This window comes from Corvus kubaryi, unplaced genomic scaffold (assembly GCF_017639235.1).
Source record: "Corvus kubaryi isolate FWS band 111438036 unplaced genomic scaffold, C.kubaryi_AGA036_p1.0 37367, whole genome shotgun sequence".
In the NCBI taxonomy this organism is placed as follows: Eukaryota; Metazoa; Chordata; class Aves; order Passeriformes; family Corvidae; genus Corvus; species Corvus kubaryi.
In genome coordinates this window covers 1,213,297-1,230,105 of record NW_024581119.1, presented here as the reverse complement: position 1 = coordinate 1,230,105, position 16,809 = coordinate 1,213,297, and the positions used below count along the sequence as shown (strand labels likewise).

General features: G+C 50.1%; 1 protein-coding gene across 1 annotated transcript; it reads left to right on the top strand.

Annotated features, from left to right (window-relative positions):
- Positions 1–508: 508 nt before the first annotated feature.
- ANKK1 (ankyrin repeat and kinase domain containing 1) lies at positions 509–8,627 on the top strand. The gene is made up of 8 exons (XM_042034240.1): positions 509–1,104; positions 2,854–3,148; positions 3,518–3,669; positions 4,385–4,434; positions 4,519–4,674; positions 4,898–5,016; positions 5,884–5,929; positions 6,253–8,627. The coding sequence occupies exons 1-8, from the start codon at positions 917–919 to the stop codon at positions 7,587–7,589; spliced, it is 2,343 nt and encodes a 780-aa protein (XP_041890174.1). The 5' UTR covers positions 509–916; the 3' UTR covers positions 7,590–8,627.
- The last annotated feature ends 8,182 nt before the right edge of the window (positions 8,628–16,809 follow it).

Here is a 16,809-nt window from a genome sequence, read left to right as displayed (position 1 = left end):
ACTGGCAGTGAGACAATTACCCTGCAGCAGTGCTAATTATTATTTGTATTGCAGTAGCACTGAGGAAATCAGCACCACCTCGTTTTTGACACTGAGTTACCTCCAGAGAGAGCTGAGGCATTAAAGACACAAATTCACAAGACCCAGACAAGTGTCTTTAAACCCTTTTACAGCTGAAGGTGTGAGTGCTGCTCCTGGTGCTCACACGGGGAGGGTTGAACTGCTCTGACCATCCTTAGTTCCTCCAAACACCCTTTTCCAGGGATTTGACAGCAGATTTTATTTTATCCCTGAGGGGACTGCTCTGGTTTACCACATTTCTGGTATTTCTGCTGAGGTATTTTCTCAGGCTCATGCACTCATGTGCTAGTTCTGGTTGTTTGGGTTTTTTTTCTGTTCTTTATCTTTCTAGAGTGTTTTCCACCTCTCCATCCAGCTACTTCTGGTTTGTTTTTTTTTTTTTCTCTGTTCATCTTTCTAGAATGTTTTCCACCTCTCTCATGTACAGTTCTGCACAGGAGCCTCGTGCATTTCTCTGTTCCCTTCAAGCATCACCCAGCCCCACGTCCCCACCTCCCTTTCCCCCAGGTTGTTCGGATGCCTCAGGTGAGGAATCCCATCCTCAGCAACCACTAAAGGGTTGTTGTTTGCACCATTTTCCACCTGGAATTCTTTGAGGATTTGCCCACCCAGCGCTGGAGAGGAGAGAGCAGAGCCACATTCCCAGGCTGGAATTAATGCAGCTCCTGTGTGAACTGAACGCGGCAACACTGAGGATCCACCTCTTGGCAGCAGCTGACAGGGCTCCCCTCAGGTGAATCCCCACCTTCCCGGGCAGGGCAGGGCAGCCTGAGCTCCTCTGTGCCTCCTGCCAGCAGCCAGGCAGGAGGAGCAGCCGGGCTGTGCCTGCTGTGCCATGAGTGCGGAGCGGGGCCGGCAGCTGGGCAGCCTGACCGTGTTCAACAAGGAGGATTTCGAGGATGACTGGGTCCGAGTGGCCAGCGGAGGCTTTGGCCACGTGTACCAGGTGAAGCACAGGAGGTGGAGGACGGTCTATGCAGTGAAGTGCTCCCCGTACCTGCTGCAGGACTCCAGCACGGACAGGTAACCCTGCTCTGCTCCGCTCCGCTCCTCACTGGCCATCCCAGCTGCATGGATTTGGGGTTAAAAGTCAGGGAAAGTCAAGGGTTTGGCACCCAAAGGGAGTGGGAAAAGGGTGTGGAGTGCTGTTTCGTGTGTGGATGTGCAAAGGGACACAAGGAACAAGGGCTGACATCTGGGGCTGAGGGCAGCATCTCAAACATGCATAAAAGCAGCCTGGTGACTTACTTGCAGCTTTCACTGCCCATTGGGGCTGATGTGTATCAATCACACTGAATTAATCACCCAAATCACCAGGTTTAGAGATGAGGGGCAGAGGATTTACAGCTGGTTTTACTGCCCTGCTCCCGTAGCCTCCAGACATCTCTTTCCTCTCCATGGAGCACCTGCTCCTCTCGACTTCTTGCTCTGTCTCTCACCTTGCAGAGACCCTTCTGGTGCCCACCTTGGGTCTGGAGATGGAGCAGGGCCAGGTAATCACAACCACTGCTGATAAAACATCCAATACAGCCAGAGCTTATGGAGAAACAACTGCATTGATGAAGTTATTTAATTTAAAATTTCGCTCCATTCAACTTGGAAGGATCCTGCCTGGGTAAAAATCTCACACTTGTGTGATTTCTTGTTACTGATAACAACTGAGCTCAGGCTGAGCAGTGACTGTCCTCAGTTTGCTCTGCAGATATTATATTTGCATTTTGTTCTTGTTTGGGGGAGGAAAAAAAAGAGTCAATCAGTTTTACTTCTGTGTCTTATCAATTGTAGTAAAATACCTGAGATTCCTCAGCCCACGGGGAGGTCTCACTGTGAGGAGCCTGCCAGAGGAAGTCTGGCAGAAGATTTTGCTTGGCTGAACCATTTTAGATCAATTAATGGCCTGGCCTAATTGTTGGCAGCTCAGCTCCGTTCCCAGGGTGTGCTTTTTAAAGGCACTCCTGGCACTTTGCTGCTTGGCTGCTTCCGGAGCGCTCCGGGCACCCCAAACCCGTTCAGCAGGTCGGGAAGGGTGAAACTTTGGAGAACCAGTTTGCCAGAGCTGGCAGCGAGGAGCAGACGTGCCTGGGTTCCCCCTGGGAGCAGAGTCACAGTGCCCAGGGACAGAGGGCTGCAGGCACAGGTGGAGCTGCAGGAATGGCCAAGGCGTGACACGGGGCTGTGCCTGCTCCTGGCATCCTGCTGCCAGGGGAACACCGGGAATTTCATGGACTCACAGAGTGCCACCCCCTGCCATGGGCAGGGCCACCTTGCACTGTCCCAGGCTGCTCCAGCCTGGCCTTGGGCACTGCCAGGGATGGAGCAGCCTCTGGGAATTCCAGCCCAGCCCCTCACCACATTCACAGGGAAGGATTCTTCCCCAGTATCCCAGCTGCCCCTGCCCTCTGGCAGTTTAAAGCCATTTCACCAGAGTGTGACAAGCACAGGCTCTCTGTGGTCACTGGAGGCCTGCTAAGGACCGAAATAAGTGCAAGTTTTTCATCTCTTTCCTTGTGGTGGCTGATTTTGCCCAAATAAACCTCAGCTCATTTTGGGAAGTCACAAGACCTTCTATGTCAGATTTTAGTCTGCAGAGGATCACTGTGTGGCACCATTATCATCAACTCAAGGGGAAATTGGGATGAACGTTTTTGGGGTAGGCAGTGCTCAGAAAGGCTGGCTATCACTGAGTTACTACAGAGTTACTGAGCCTGTGAATCAACTGATAAAATTTCTTGCTTCAACTGTATTTTTTGGGTTTTGTTTTCGTTTTTCCAGGACCAGCATGAACTGTCTAATGGAGGAGGCAAGCAAGATGGAGAAAATCAAATTCCAGCACATCGTCACCATCTACGGGGTGTGCAACAGCCCTCTGGGGATAGTGATGGAATATATGGCCAGGGGGTCCTTGGAGAGGATCCTTCCCACTCACAGAATGTCCTGGCAGCTGAAATTCCGGGTGATCCATGAGATGGGCTTGGCCATGAATTTCCTGCACAGCATGAGCCCTCCTCTGCTGCACTTGGATCTGAAGCCAGGGAACGTCCTCCTGGATGGGAATATGCACGTCAAGGTATGGCCTTAGTGCTGGGTTCGTTATTTCTCAAATAAGGGAGAGGTTCTTTTTGCCAAACGAGTATCCCAGTAAATCAGGTTCTTCAGGAACATTCCGTGAAAGATCGACCTGTGGGGCTTTTAAGAAGTAGCTGGTGTACAAATTACATGGTGTTCTCAAGATCATACAGGGAATCTGGGCCAGCACTGGGAATTTAAGGCTCCAACTGGACTCAGTGGCTGCAAATTGTCAGGGTTTTGTCAGGTTCCAGCTGCTGGGCACCTTCTCCTGTCCCTGACCCCAAAGAATGGGAGGATGTCCAGGTGACAGGAGGAGGGACGAGTGTGAGCACACATTTTGGGGCACTTTCCCTGTTTCTGCTTGCAGATCTCGGACTTCGGGCTGTCCAAGTGGATGGAGCAATCCAGCAGGATGCAGTACATCGAGAGCTCAGCTCTGAGGGGCACTCTGAGCTACATCCCCCCCGAAATGTTCCTGCAGAACAGCAAACCCCCGGGGATCAAGTACGATGTGTACAGGTGAGGGCTGCCACGGGGCGCCCAGGGGTGTCCCCAGGCTCTTACACACAGCCAGGGGAGCTGCAACACTGCCAGGTGCCATCACACCCTGTTTTGTTGCTGTGAGTTCTTATAAAAATGACTGAGATCAGAGCCCAGAACAGCCAGTGCTGCTCTTTCATCACAGTCACTGCTGAGATTCATTCTGGGTTTAAAACAACCTCAATACTGGCTTATCAGCCTCAGTGTTCAGCTTCATTTTGGTCAGGAATGGGCAGAGAAATTTCAACTTGGCTTTTTTCCTTTTGGGCAAAGAGCTTTGCAGCACATTCACAGGAGCTCCATGTCTGTGTCTGGAAAGCCCTCAGCTCCCTGGCCTCTACGGCACAGAGTGACCCAAGGCAAGAGGGAAAGGGAGATTTGCATGGCCACAGGAACTTGCAGTTCCCAGGGCTCTAAACCCCAATGTGAATAAAGTGGAAAAAAGGCACTGAGAGCCTGACTTTGACAGGAAAGGCTCCAAGTCACTCATTCACTGCACAGACCCTTTGGAGTGTGATGACCCCACTCTTAAGAGAGACATATGAGGCAGAATCATAAGGCCTGATTTTTTTGGCCTGGGGGTTGAAATCCTTCCCTCCTGAAGAACTTCCTTGCTGGTTTTCCCGTTTCTCAAGAAGCAGAAGCAGTAAGTGCATTTAATGCCCAAGTGCTCACGGTCTCTGCTCTCCTGCAGCTTCGGGATCGTCATCTGGGAGGTCCTTATGCAGAAGAAACCTTACGCAGGTAAACACGAGCCCTGCACCCCTGGAATGTTTATTCCAGCCGTTTTCCCTGGGAGAACACCCAGAGTGTGCTGGTTTCTTCCAGGGGCCAACATGATGGCCATCATAGTGAAGGTGGCAGCGGGCAAGAGGCCGGGGCTGGAGCTCGTCAGGGACGACTGGCCCGGGGAGTGCCACCAGATGGTCGACCTGATGAAGAGGTGCTGGGACCAAGACCCCAAGCAGAGGCCAAGCTTTGCAGGTGGGACTGGGATGTGGATTAGCCAAGGGTCAGCGCCATGGCTTGACAAGCAGGGGATAAGTTTATGTGTAGTTTTCCCAGCTACATCTCCAAGATTTAACAGCTTGGTGCCCTTTTGCTGTCACACATCCCCTTCATCCCTTTTCCCTTCCTTGTCACGTGGGTCCTGCCTGGCTCTGGACCCCGGGGCAGCCTGCACAGCTGAACTGCTCTGCCCTGGCAGATATCCCTGTGGAGACAGACGTGCTGCTGGCACTGATCCAGAGCCTGGTGCTGGACCCGGAGAACGAGCGCCTTGTCAGGAAGATGTCCCACAAACCGGCCATCTCCAGGAGCCAGCAGGTCAGGAGAACCCCCAGCACCCCTCAGGAAGTTCCACTGAGTCTTCTCCTTGTTCTTACAGATCCTGAGGCTGTTTCCCCTCTCAGAGGTGCACATCAGCACCTTTGCAGGGTGTGTCTGCACAGGTTGTGCCTCTGTAATTCATTTATGGGGATAAAAAACTCTTGCAAATTAATTAACAAATGCACTAAATAGTCCGAGAGGAAAACCCTTTTCCAGACCTGCTCAGGTGAAGTGGGTTTATCATGGTGGCCTCAGAGACTGAAAGAAACACAAGCAAACACAGAATCACAGGGGTTCTGCTCATGGCACAGAACTGAGGATGTTCCAGTCTGAACAACTGTCACAGAAATTAAAAAAATAGTTTCAAATCCCCGTGTTTCTCTGGCTAAGAAAAAAATCAGGCTTCTGGCTAGTCACAGTGTAATCCCAGCCACTGGAGTAACTGTGCCCAGAAAACAGGGAGAAATAGGAGTTGGGAATTATTGGTATTTAGGGGGTTTTGCCAAGCTGTGCAAGCAACCAGAGGCCTGAAGAGGTGGGGGCTTGAGGGTCCCTAAACAACAAAGGAAATCATTTTGGGATGCTGCCGTGCAGTCAGGAAGCAGAATATGTGTACATTTGGGAGCAAATGAGCATGAGGAGGAAAAGCTCATGGATATCCAGAGATCGTCTTCAGGCTCCTCCATTCCTGTTGTGTCATGATTTGCTCAGCTGAGTTTTGGGTGCAAAAATCGGATTGGATAAAAAACTCTCAAATGATGACACAAAACTGCAGAGCAGCAGCAAAGAACTTTGTGCAACCATTACAGGATGCAAATAAACACTTTGTCTTACCCTTTTTCTTTCCCCCTTTCTGAAAACAAGAGTGACAAAGAGGAGTTCACCTTCCCCCGAGACACCAGGAGTGGGGGTAAGTAGGGGACTGACTTTATAATTGAAAATTAAAGCAGGGGAAGCTACAAAAATTGTCTGGTTTTTTTGTAGGATGTGGCTCATAAGGTTCTCCACATGGGTGACATTTTGAGTTAAGGAAAATGAACTATACAGGAAATAGATACTGTGAGGGAGAGGCCAAATATTCCACTGCATGTCTGGCCTTATTTTATATTCCTTGTCTCTCAAATGACTTTATTTCATGTCATTCTATCAGGAGTCACATGCTCTCCCTCCCTTCTTGGGAGTTTTCCACTCTGTTTCACTCTTTTTTCTCCCATTTTGTGTCCCTGCCTTTAGGAAAGGATAACCAGGAGGTTCCTGCCCCACCTCCGTGCAGGGAGGCTGGGAGCCCCGAGGAGATGGTGCCCGAGGAGCTCTGCAGGGTGCACGAGAACGGCCTGACCCTGCTGCACCTCATGGTGATGCAGGGCAACGTGGGCAAGGTGCGCTTCCTGCTGAGCTGCAGGGCCAGCGTGAACAGCCCGGCGGGCTGCGGCTGCACCCCGCTGCTCATGGCCGTGCAGAGGCGGCTCCCGGAGATCTGCTCCATCCTCATCGAGCACGGGGCCGACGTCAACGCGCCCGACGAGGACGGCTGGACCCCGCTGCACTTCGCCGCCCAGCACGGCGACGACAGGACCGTGCGGCTACTGCTGGACCACCAGGCCCGCGTCAACGCCCAGGAGCACGACGGCTGGACCCCGCTGCACCTGGCGGCCCAGAACAACTTCGAGAACGTGGCGCGGGTGCTGCTGTCCCGCCAGGCCGACTCCAACACGCAGGAGGTGGACGGCAAGACCGCCCTGCACGTGGCCGCCTGCTTCGGGCACGTCGGCCTGGTCAAGCTGCTGGCCAGCCAGGGAGCCGACCTGGAGAGGAAGCAGAAGAACCTCAGGACCCCGCTGCACGTGGCTGTGGAGAGGGGCAAGTTCAGGGTGGTGCATTATCTGCTGAAGAACGGGATCTCTGTCAACAGCCTGGACCAGAACCACTACAGCGCCCTGCACCTGGCCGTGGTGAGGGGCAAGTACTTGATCTGCGAGAAACTCATCAAATATGGGGCCAACGTGGAGCTGAGGACGGACAAAGGCTGGACCCCCCTGCACCTGGCCTCCTTCAAGGGGCACATTGAGATCATCCGGCTGCTGAAGGGCAGCCGTGCCCGGCTGGACGCCAAGGGCAGCATGGACTGGACCCCCCTGCACCTGGCCACGCGCTACGGGGACGAGCCGGTGGTCAGCGAGCTGCTGCGCTGCGGGGCCGACCCCAACACGGCCGAGAGGTCCCACTGGGCCCCCCTGCACTTCGCAGTGCTCAGGGGCTCCTTCCTCAGCGTCATCAACCTCCTGGAGTGCCAGGCCGACGTCAACGCCAGGAACAAGGTGGGCTGGACGCCGCTGCACCTCGCCGTCCTCAAGGGCAACATGGCCATCATCAAGACCCTGCTCAAGGCAGGGGCTCTGCTGGACGTGGAGGACATCACCGGGTGCACGGCCCTGCAGCTGGCAGTGAGGCACCAGCGGGAGAACATCATCACCCTGCTCCAGGGCAAGGAGAACAAACCTGGGAACAGGACTCTGAATGATGCCAAGATTCCAAGACCCAGACTTATCCCAGGAAGGACAGATTTGTAAATTCATCAGCTCTGGAATTTACAGCTTGAGCTTTCCCACGTCAGGTGTGATGCCTTAAAGCATCTTGTCCTGTCACCTGCTGATTACAGGGAAATATTTCCCCTTTTTAAATGGAAGGTTTTAAGGATGAACACTTAAGAGAGTAAAAGAAAATGAAGTTATTTGATGACAAGTTCTTTTCCAAGCTCGTAGAACATTTTGGCTTGGTGATACTTTAGGCAGTGCTTTCCTATTGAATCCTTCCTGTGCAGGGATTTATGCACTCCCTGTTCACACAGGCAGTGCTGAAGCTGTGCACAGCACATGCCCACATCTTCCACAGGTTTTATTGCTTTTATTCCATGTTTTCCTACAGAGAAAATTGGTGTAAAGTGGTCCTGGCACAGGTGGGAATTGAATCGTGAGATTCTCACCTGCTGCTGGCACAGCAATGTGTCAGATTTCCTGACATCTCCTTTCTGTAACAAGAATCAAATAAAACAAGGAAGGAAGGAAAAATCACTGGTAGAGAGTATTGAAATGGATGCAGCACAGGGAAAAGAAATTCCAGAATAATCCCACACGAGATCTGGCTGTTTGCAGGCCAAGGTTTGAGTCGTGTCTCTCGTGGGAAATAATTCCTGGTTTCCTTCAGGAAGATGTTCCAGAGCTTGATCCCTCCTGTGAAAAACATCTTCTTGGTGGATTTGATTCCTTTGTGACAGTGAGCAGCGCTTGTGTGCAGCTCTGGCAATCCCGTTGTGGCTCCTGAGCGTTCCCAAACGTGCCTGGTGGGATGATGACCTGAGCTGGGAAGAGGCTGAAATAGAAACAAACACCCCCAGCTCTGCAGGGGAGCTGTTATTGCCTGATACCATGAGATTAAACAGGTTAAAAAGAGGGGTTAAACAGCTCAACCTCTGCCAATTTAATTTTCATTTTATATTAACTTAAAGAATTGATGTGTATTTGATTCAAACCCAGTTTTTCACGATGCTTTGACACCAAAGCTTTTAGATACCATTTAAAATAAATTGTAATAAAATGATTCATTTTTAACATTTGCCATTGGTGAAGTGAGGAGCTGGGCAGGTTATGAAGTGAAATGTTGGTGACATTTTGGGTTGCAGGGAGTGTAAAAAATGGACCTTTTTCTGCAACCACCCAAAAAAAAAAAAGCTTGGTGTATACAGAAATTCCTCAAGAATGGAAACAGAGAGACAGCAGGAAAATACTGATTTATGATGCAGGTTTTCAAAGGGCTGGAGAAGGAAAGGGAATGTTCAGGGTGGGATTAGAGGCTGCTGTAACTGCAGTGAAGGATCTGTGTAGCTTGTGCCCATCAAATAACACGGAGTGAATTCCCATCCTCTGTGCCAGCATCTCCTCAGTTTCCTTCCTTCCTTTCCCCAGCTGTGTGGGGCATTAAAAGCCTGGCATTTCCCTGATTTACCTGCTCTTGATGCTCCCTAATTTTGCCCAAAGAGGAGAGGCCTGGCTGGAAAGAATTCTTGGGATGCTCAGTCCTTCCTGTGCAGCTCCTTCCCTCAGCTTCAGCTGTATTGATTCAGCAAATGTCTCCCCTGCTTGGTGTCATTTGAAATATTTACCCAGAAAAAAAGCAATCCAATTGCCACATAATTCAGCAGCTCCTTTCTGTCCCCGCTGCAGCAGAAAAACAAAACTCAGCTCTTATGTCATGGAATGTTCTCTACAAGAGCTTAATTAAATTTATAATGAAAATAACAGGGGATTAAGAAGACACGAGGGAAATACATTGCTCTTGCAAAGCATTCCAGAGGTGATAGAAGCAATTTGCAGAGAAAATTACCTGTTTGCTGCTCAGTTTCTATAGAAATTAAATGAGTCTTTACAAACTCTGGAAAAGTGCATTCCAGCCTCCGCTTTGTGACTGTGCAACTTGCAGCTTATTTCTAAAATTATTCGTAGATCTCCATCCCCCCACTTTTTTTTTCCCCCTTTTTCAACTCCATTTCAGTCTTTTGTCCCTGCTGATAAATCTGCTGCTGATTATCTCATGTTCTTACCCAAGGGCTGCCAAAGTTCACAGCCAAGGCAGCTCCTGGCAGGGCATGGGAGCAGCAGCAGGCCAGAAACCTCCTGAACAGCTTGTTTGGATTCAAAAAGATCAAAATCATTGACCTTTATGCCTCAAAAATTGTGTTGTTAAGGTACCCAGAGCTGCTTGGGTGAGCAGGGTGGTGTTGCTGATTTTGCCAGGGAATTCTGTGGAATGACTCTGGAGTGCTGCCCTGAACTTCTCTGTGCTGTAGCAGTTCCAGACAGCCTGAACCACGAGGATATTTTCAAATCAATTTCCCTTCAAAACCCTCAGAGAATCCCAGGATGGTTTGGGTTGGTCCCTTGGTTAAGATGGAAAATTGGAGGGGAAAATTTAAGGTCCCTTAAAGCTGATGTCATTGCACCCCCTGATCCCTGCTGGAGTCACCCCGTGCTCTGTAAATCCTGGGGTGTCATCTGGGCTGCCCGCGTTCCCTTTCCATCATTTCTATCCAAGACATCCATGGGAAATGGATGTGACTTTTAAGACACAGGGTGTGACTTTTAAGACCCGGTGTTCTCCACAAACAGCACACAAAGAAACTCGGAGCAAATAAATCACCAGAACCAGGGGATGGTTTCACAAAGGGTGAAAGCTGGGGCTGGATTGATTTCCTAAGTGCTCTCAGTGCGGGATCTGACTATAATATAAATTTTCTGATGTAAAATTTGTTTGAAGGGGAGATGCTTGTCGTGATCAAAACGTGGACATCTCAGTGAGAAGTGCAGCTCTTCTGTGGGGGAATGTTCACAGGAAAATGTTTGGAAATGAAGTCAGTTAAATCCACGTTTTGCATTGCTCCTGCTTCCCAGTGACTGTGATTTGTTTGTTTGGCAGTGCTGCAATTATGCAGATACGGGATTAAATTAAAATTAAAATAATGCTGCATTTTAGAGGAAAGGAGATCTGAATAAATACAGCTTGTGGGGAAAAAGAAACCCTTATTTTTAGCAGAAATGCTTGTTTTTTTCCATAGCCCCTTAGGTGTGGAAAATCAAGATGTTTCTGACAGCAATGATGTGAATGTAGGAGGGAGTGATTTTAATGTAAGAAGGAATAGTGAATTCTGTGTTTCTTTTCCTTGCAAGGAGGTGGTTGTAGGCTCTGTGCTGTGTCAGACGTCAGTGTGAGACGTGCCTGGCTCCTCTCAGCCTTTCCACAGCCTGGCAGAATTGCCCTGCTCGGGCTGCTCCCTGCCCGGGCTACCCAGCCCTTCCCTGCGCTACTCCCCAGCTCCGGGGAGGGGTTTTGTCCCCTCGCTTTGAAATCAAACCACGCTGTCGCTTCAGAAAGCAGCTCCCCACCCAGTTCTATCAGTGCACGCAGGTGTGAGCTCCACTTCCATTAGAATAATGGGGAAAAGGGGCCTGACTGGGAATCAAGGAGCACTTGCTGTTTCCTCCTAGCAGGCATCTCATCCCCAGCAAGTTCAACATCTTTTGATCAGCTGCTGCTTTCCTCTCTTCTGGCTCAGAGCACAGCAGGAAACCCTTCTCTTGTGCAATTTGCTACTGGCCTCGTTCTCTTATTTGGGAAAAAATCCCCACAAACCCAAGCCCAAAAGTGATTGTTTTTAAAGCCTGAGGTTCTTGGAGGTGAGAGGTGGAGTTCAGCTCTGTGGGGGCAGTTTGGGGAGGAGATTCCACAGTTCAGGCTCTCCTTTTGGCACTTCAGTGCTCCTCACACCCTCTGTGGCCTTGGGAAAAATCTTTTGTACCCAAACAAAGCCCAGGAAAATATTTATATCCCTCCTGTAAGAACAACAGGGCACCTCAGAGGTTGAGAGCCATGAATCTGCTGCTCAGCCTGGGTTTGGGAGGTCATGGAATCACGGAATCTGTAAGTCTGAAGAGCTCTTTTTGTGGCAAGGAGCGGCAGCAGCGTGCTGGGAGGAACAGAAAACCATCCCTGGAACACATTGCTCTGAATTTCCCTTAAAAAAAATATCAGAGATCACTTCCAAATCATCCCGGAGAAAACCCAGAGAATGTGACTGAACCCCCTGTCCTGGAGGGAATTTCTTCTGAATAAAAATAAATAAATAAACAACCCCCACCAGCCTCGCTGGTTAGAAAATATCCCATTAAAGACTCCCAAGTCCATCTGGAGCAATTCCAGAAAGGAGCATTAGGCAGGGTCAGCAATCAGGGGGTGCAGTAATTAGCTGCAATAAGGGCTAAAATGAGCCTTTGTTTGCTGCTGTGCTGCAGGGCTATTACTTTAGAAATAAAAGAGAAACATTGTGGACACTGAAAAAATTCAGCTTTGACAGAATTGAGGTTTGGGGCATTTCTGGCCTCGTTCCATGGCACTTTCACTGCTCTTCAGCACCAGCCTGTTCCTCAGCAAGGCAGAGCAGTGTTCTTACCACCAGCAAGATTTTATTGCTGTTCTTTGGGCAAACTCTTAATATCTGCTCCAAGCAGGAAAAAATCCTTATGAGGAGTTCAGGGAATTAATTTTCTCGCCTTGGAAAAGACTCCAGTCTGCCAAAAGGTTTTGCTGAGGCTGCCCTGCCTTTATTTTGTTTAAGTCCTTGTTTTGTAACCCCCAGCAGGATTTCTCCCGGGAGAGCTGAGGGCTGTTTGCTGCCCAGTGTGTTGCTCCTTTTGGCTGAGCACGGTCGTGTTCTGCTCCAGGGAATGCTGGAAAATGCCACAAGACATGAGCCCACTCAGACATTAAAAAGTGACAGGGAAAAATCAACAACCACCATGAGGGAAAGAGAAAAAACCAGAGAAAAAGCGGAATTCCTCAGAAATCTGGTGAGCTTGGAAAGTGCTGCTTTTGAGGCCATTTTGGGAGTCTGGAGCAGCTCGTGGGGCTTGCTGCTGCATCTCCTTGGCCCCACGGAATCATTAATGTTGGGAAAGACCTCCAAGATCACATTTTCCAACCTTTTTCAGAGCCCATCTAGGACAGCAGGGTGCCCAGCCCTGGAATTCACTTGGAAAATCTGGGCCATGCCTTGGCCTCACCGTGTTTGTAGTCTGAGGGGGAAATTTCAAATGGTGCCTCAAACATCAGCATGGATTTGAGAATTTTGGATACTTAGGCAGCTGGAGGATGAGCCTTGCTGCAAAAACAGCTTTCCTGCCAATGAGTTAAACCCGTCAGCGAGCTCGTGCAGCCCCATGCAGCTCCTCCTCCCTAAACACACTTTTGCCTTCCCCTGCAGCACAAGGATGTGCTGGGATGAACCCCCTGGGACGTCACCCACAGGGTGACAGCTTTCCCCCAAGGCTTTGGGGTTTAAATGCCTGTTCCCAGCTCTGTCAGGCTGGCTGGGTGGAGAGCAGCATCTCAGTCTGCTCATGGAAAACTTCCTTTTGCTTTTTTTTTTTTAATTAAGAAGGAGGTAGAATTTACTGTGATTTTCCCTGGTATCTCTGAATCACTTTCCAGTCCCTACTATTTCACTGTCTGTAATCTTCCCCAGTGATTCTGGCCTCAACTTTGAAGTGATTTAGGGCTTGTTTATCACAAAGGCAATCAGACGTGTTCCTTCCCAGACAACCTGGAACTGCCAAGGAGCTGAATATTCCCTTTGCTAGGGGGGCTCAGACACAAAGGCAGAGCTAAACAGGTTACCAGGCACTACCTGAGCCCCAGCAAATCACTGCCTGCATAATCTGCCCTCCCAGCAAGCTCCAGGTAGGCATTTTGATGTAAACATGATGAAGGAATGTGACCCGGAGCATCTGCCACCAGCTGGGAACACGCACAAACCCAATTACTGCAGCGCAGTAAAATGCCAGCCGCAATAATTCAATCATAAATCTGCGTCCCCGAGGTTAATTTGGTGTGACTTTGGCAGCCAGGCTGCAGCCTGCAGAGGCTGAGCCCCTGCTCGTGCACTGGCAGTCAGAGCAGAGCGGTGCCAGGTGGGTGTTCAGTGACACAAAGGCACCAACATTTCCCCGCTGTCTCTGCTCTCAGCCAGCCCCCTCAGTGGGGTCAGCTTCTGGGGCCCATTCCCACTTCTGTTCTGGGTCAAACCCTCACATTCTTCATCATTATCCCAGCGATTCCCTGGCAGGGAACACAGCCCACGGCCCAGAGGGAGGCAGAGGCAGGAGTTTAGCTCTTTAATATCACGGAATCATCACCATTTCGTGTCATGGGCTCGTCTCACGCCGTGGGTTTGATCCAGGGTGGGTTTACCCCACTCCCCAGAGCTCGTCATGCCACGTTCCTGTCACCCCCAGAGCTGGCCCCGCTGTGAGCACAGTCACTGCCGTGCCAAGTCCCTCTGCAGGACCCACAGCAGCCGCTTTGCCATCTTGCTGGGGGATTTTTTTCCTAGCAAACTCGAAGAATTATGCCAGATCAAAGTCACTTTTGTTTTTGACTGGAGCCGTCCCAGGGGGAGGGAGGTGTTCAGAGAGAGAGATGTACATATTTGTTTAGACTGGCACTGACTGCCCATTTCTTCACACAGACGAGCTCCCAGCTCATAACCTGTCTTGTTCAATCAGATTTGCAGCTCCTGGGTTTCCCTCTGAAGCTTTGTACATTTTCCAGCTGGTGATCTGACAGAGCTCTCTGAACTCACGCTCAGGAGCTGCTCAGAGATTCTGTGTTGCTGTTAGCACTTGGGGACGAGATTACATTTCTGGCTGATGTCAGTTTGGGCTTTCCTTGCTTTTTTCACATGGCCTGAATGAACAATCATCTTTGTGGCTGCACTATTAAATAAATATTGACAATGGTTGTTATGAAACATTTGATGCAGTGACAAAGGCTGAGGTTGTGACCTGATTTTCTCCCAGGTGATGTTTGCAGCCCTTTACATCTGCCCTGCACACAGTTCAGAAGGGTTTATGGAGCAGCTGGATACAGATAGGAAGCAGAAACAGCCATGAGGACACTCGGACTCTGCTGATTTATTTTTCTCCCAGTGTGCAGCATTAAAAGCCCACACGTGTCCCTGGGCCCTGCCTATTTGAACAGCAGTGTGGCAAGCTGTGGGCAGAAACTGGTCACCCTAAATATCCCTGTGATATTCCCCATCCCAAGGCTGCCAGACTCGGGGTAAAAAGGTGATGCAGCTTCTGTCCCCAGGATGAGCTGGGCTGTGGCATTGCCCCAAAGGGGCTCAGGGCAGCCCTTCCAGCAGGGAATTCTCTGGAAGGGGGTGTGGGGTAATGGAGGGGAGGGGATGAAGGCTCGTGGGGTGGGAAAGCAGCCTGTTCGTGCAGAGTCAGGAGTCCAGAGGCACCTCTGGCCACCAAATCCCGGACAGGCAGGAGACACAGCCGCTGCCCCGCTGATGAGGCTGTCCCCTCTCAGCCAGGAGGTCTGGGAGGCTGATTCACCCCATCTGTTCTGTGCTGAGGAGCCTCCCCAGTGCAGGGACAGCAGCTGAACACCCAATCCCCCTGCAGAGCCCATTTCCATCAGCTCCCTGTGCTTTTGTGGCTGTTTTGCTGACAAGGTGCAACACCTTGTGCCCCTGTTACGTGTCACCAACTCCCCTGGCGGGCGGGGGCTTGGGTAAAACCAGGAAAAATGGCTTTTGAGAAGAGCAGGGACAAAGCTGCGCTGTTGCCTTCCTTCCCTGAGCCTGGCACGGATGCTGCAGCTGGGCTGGGGGTGCTGTGCCCCTGGCAGGCTCAGCAGGGCCCAGGCTGCTGTTGATTGCGTGCCAGGGAGGCTTGCAGCAGGGAGGCAGAGCTGAACTGGCTAAATGTGCTCACTTGCTCTCATTAGCCCACTTCTTTTTCCCGGGCCCAGCATGGCAGCTTGGTGAGGCACAATGTTTTCCTCTCATTTGAAAGGGTTTTGCTTTGCTTCTTAAGTCTCTTTAAAGGCATTTCTAGGTCTGTTAATTATTCATTGCGCCTTAATTATGTTTAGTCCACCATGATCACTCTTTCTTTGGTGAAGAAAGTTGTTATTTGTGAGTCAAAAGCTCTTTATGAAGCAGACAGGCTGGTACCGTCAGGAAGACTTGGGGGAGCAGTTGGAGTCATTAAAAGAAGCTTTGATTAAAGACAGGGAGTTAATTTAACAAGAGTAACTGGTTTTATCTTTTTTTTTTTTTTTTCCTGGGTGTGCAGAACAAAGCACACCCATGGATGTGTCAGGCCTGACCTGGAGCAGTAGAACTCACTCAGATGCCCCAGGAGATGGGCAGATCCTTCTTTTTATCTCTTTTGGATGCTGTGAATGGGTTGTGTCCACAGGCTCAGAAATAAAATTTGGCTGTAAGGGTGAACCTCAGAGCGGCTGCCTTTGATCCTGCCAGGCTCAGGCCAGACAGGCTGAAAACAACCTGGTGTGTCCTGTTTGATCTGAAAATATCATTTATTCTGATGTGTTTGGGGGGGGCGCGGGGGGCTTTGGAGCTCCTACGTTTCCCTCAGTCATGGTGGCACTGATTTGAATCATCCAAGAAGGAGAATTCAGCCTCATTTGAACTCAGCAGCTCTGGAGATTCTGGTCTCTGCATAAACTGAGGGCTTCAGAGCAGGGATTATTCTGTGTTGGCTCAAAAGTGAGCAGACCTTTGTATCTGAAATGCCAATAAACTGAAATTTTAGTTTGTTAGTTCCTGGAGATGGACAGACAGTTTTCTTTCCTAGCAGTGGGAAGGATTTTCTTTTTATTATTATTTTTTCTTCTTCTTTTATATAAAGAAAATAATCTTCATTTAAAAAGTGCTGATGAAGCCTGGCTGAGTGCCCACCTGCAGAAACACCAAACACCTGAGTGTGTAGCTTGAGGAAACAGTGCAGCATAAATAGAAATACTCCTAAATGAAACAATGACGTTCTCCAGCATGAATTCAGCCAGGCACCTCTGCCTTCCACCCCTTCCTCCTGCAACCCTCCCCAGCCCACTTCTGTCTGGGAGAGGAGAGAAATTTCAGACCATTTCCTTTCTGTCTGTGCCTTTCTGCACCTCTCCCTTCCCTTGTCTGATTCTTGTGGCTTCAGGCAAGACAAACAGCAGAATTCTCAAGGACAGACTGAGATAAGGGGGGAAAAGGGAGAACAGTCTGAGAAGCAAGTCAGAAAAAAGCCAGATCTCATGTGAAGGCAGATTTTCCTGTGTGTGTTTGAACTCTGCAGCAGAGCCGCGGCTCCCTGGGGCCTGAGCCCTCAGAGCCAAGCGCCAGCACTGGTGTAAAACAGAACAAAACAACCAGATCAA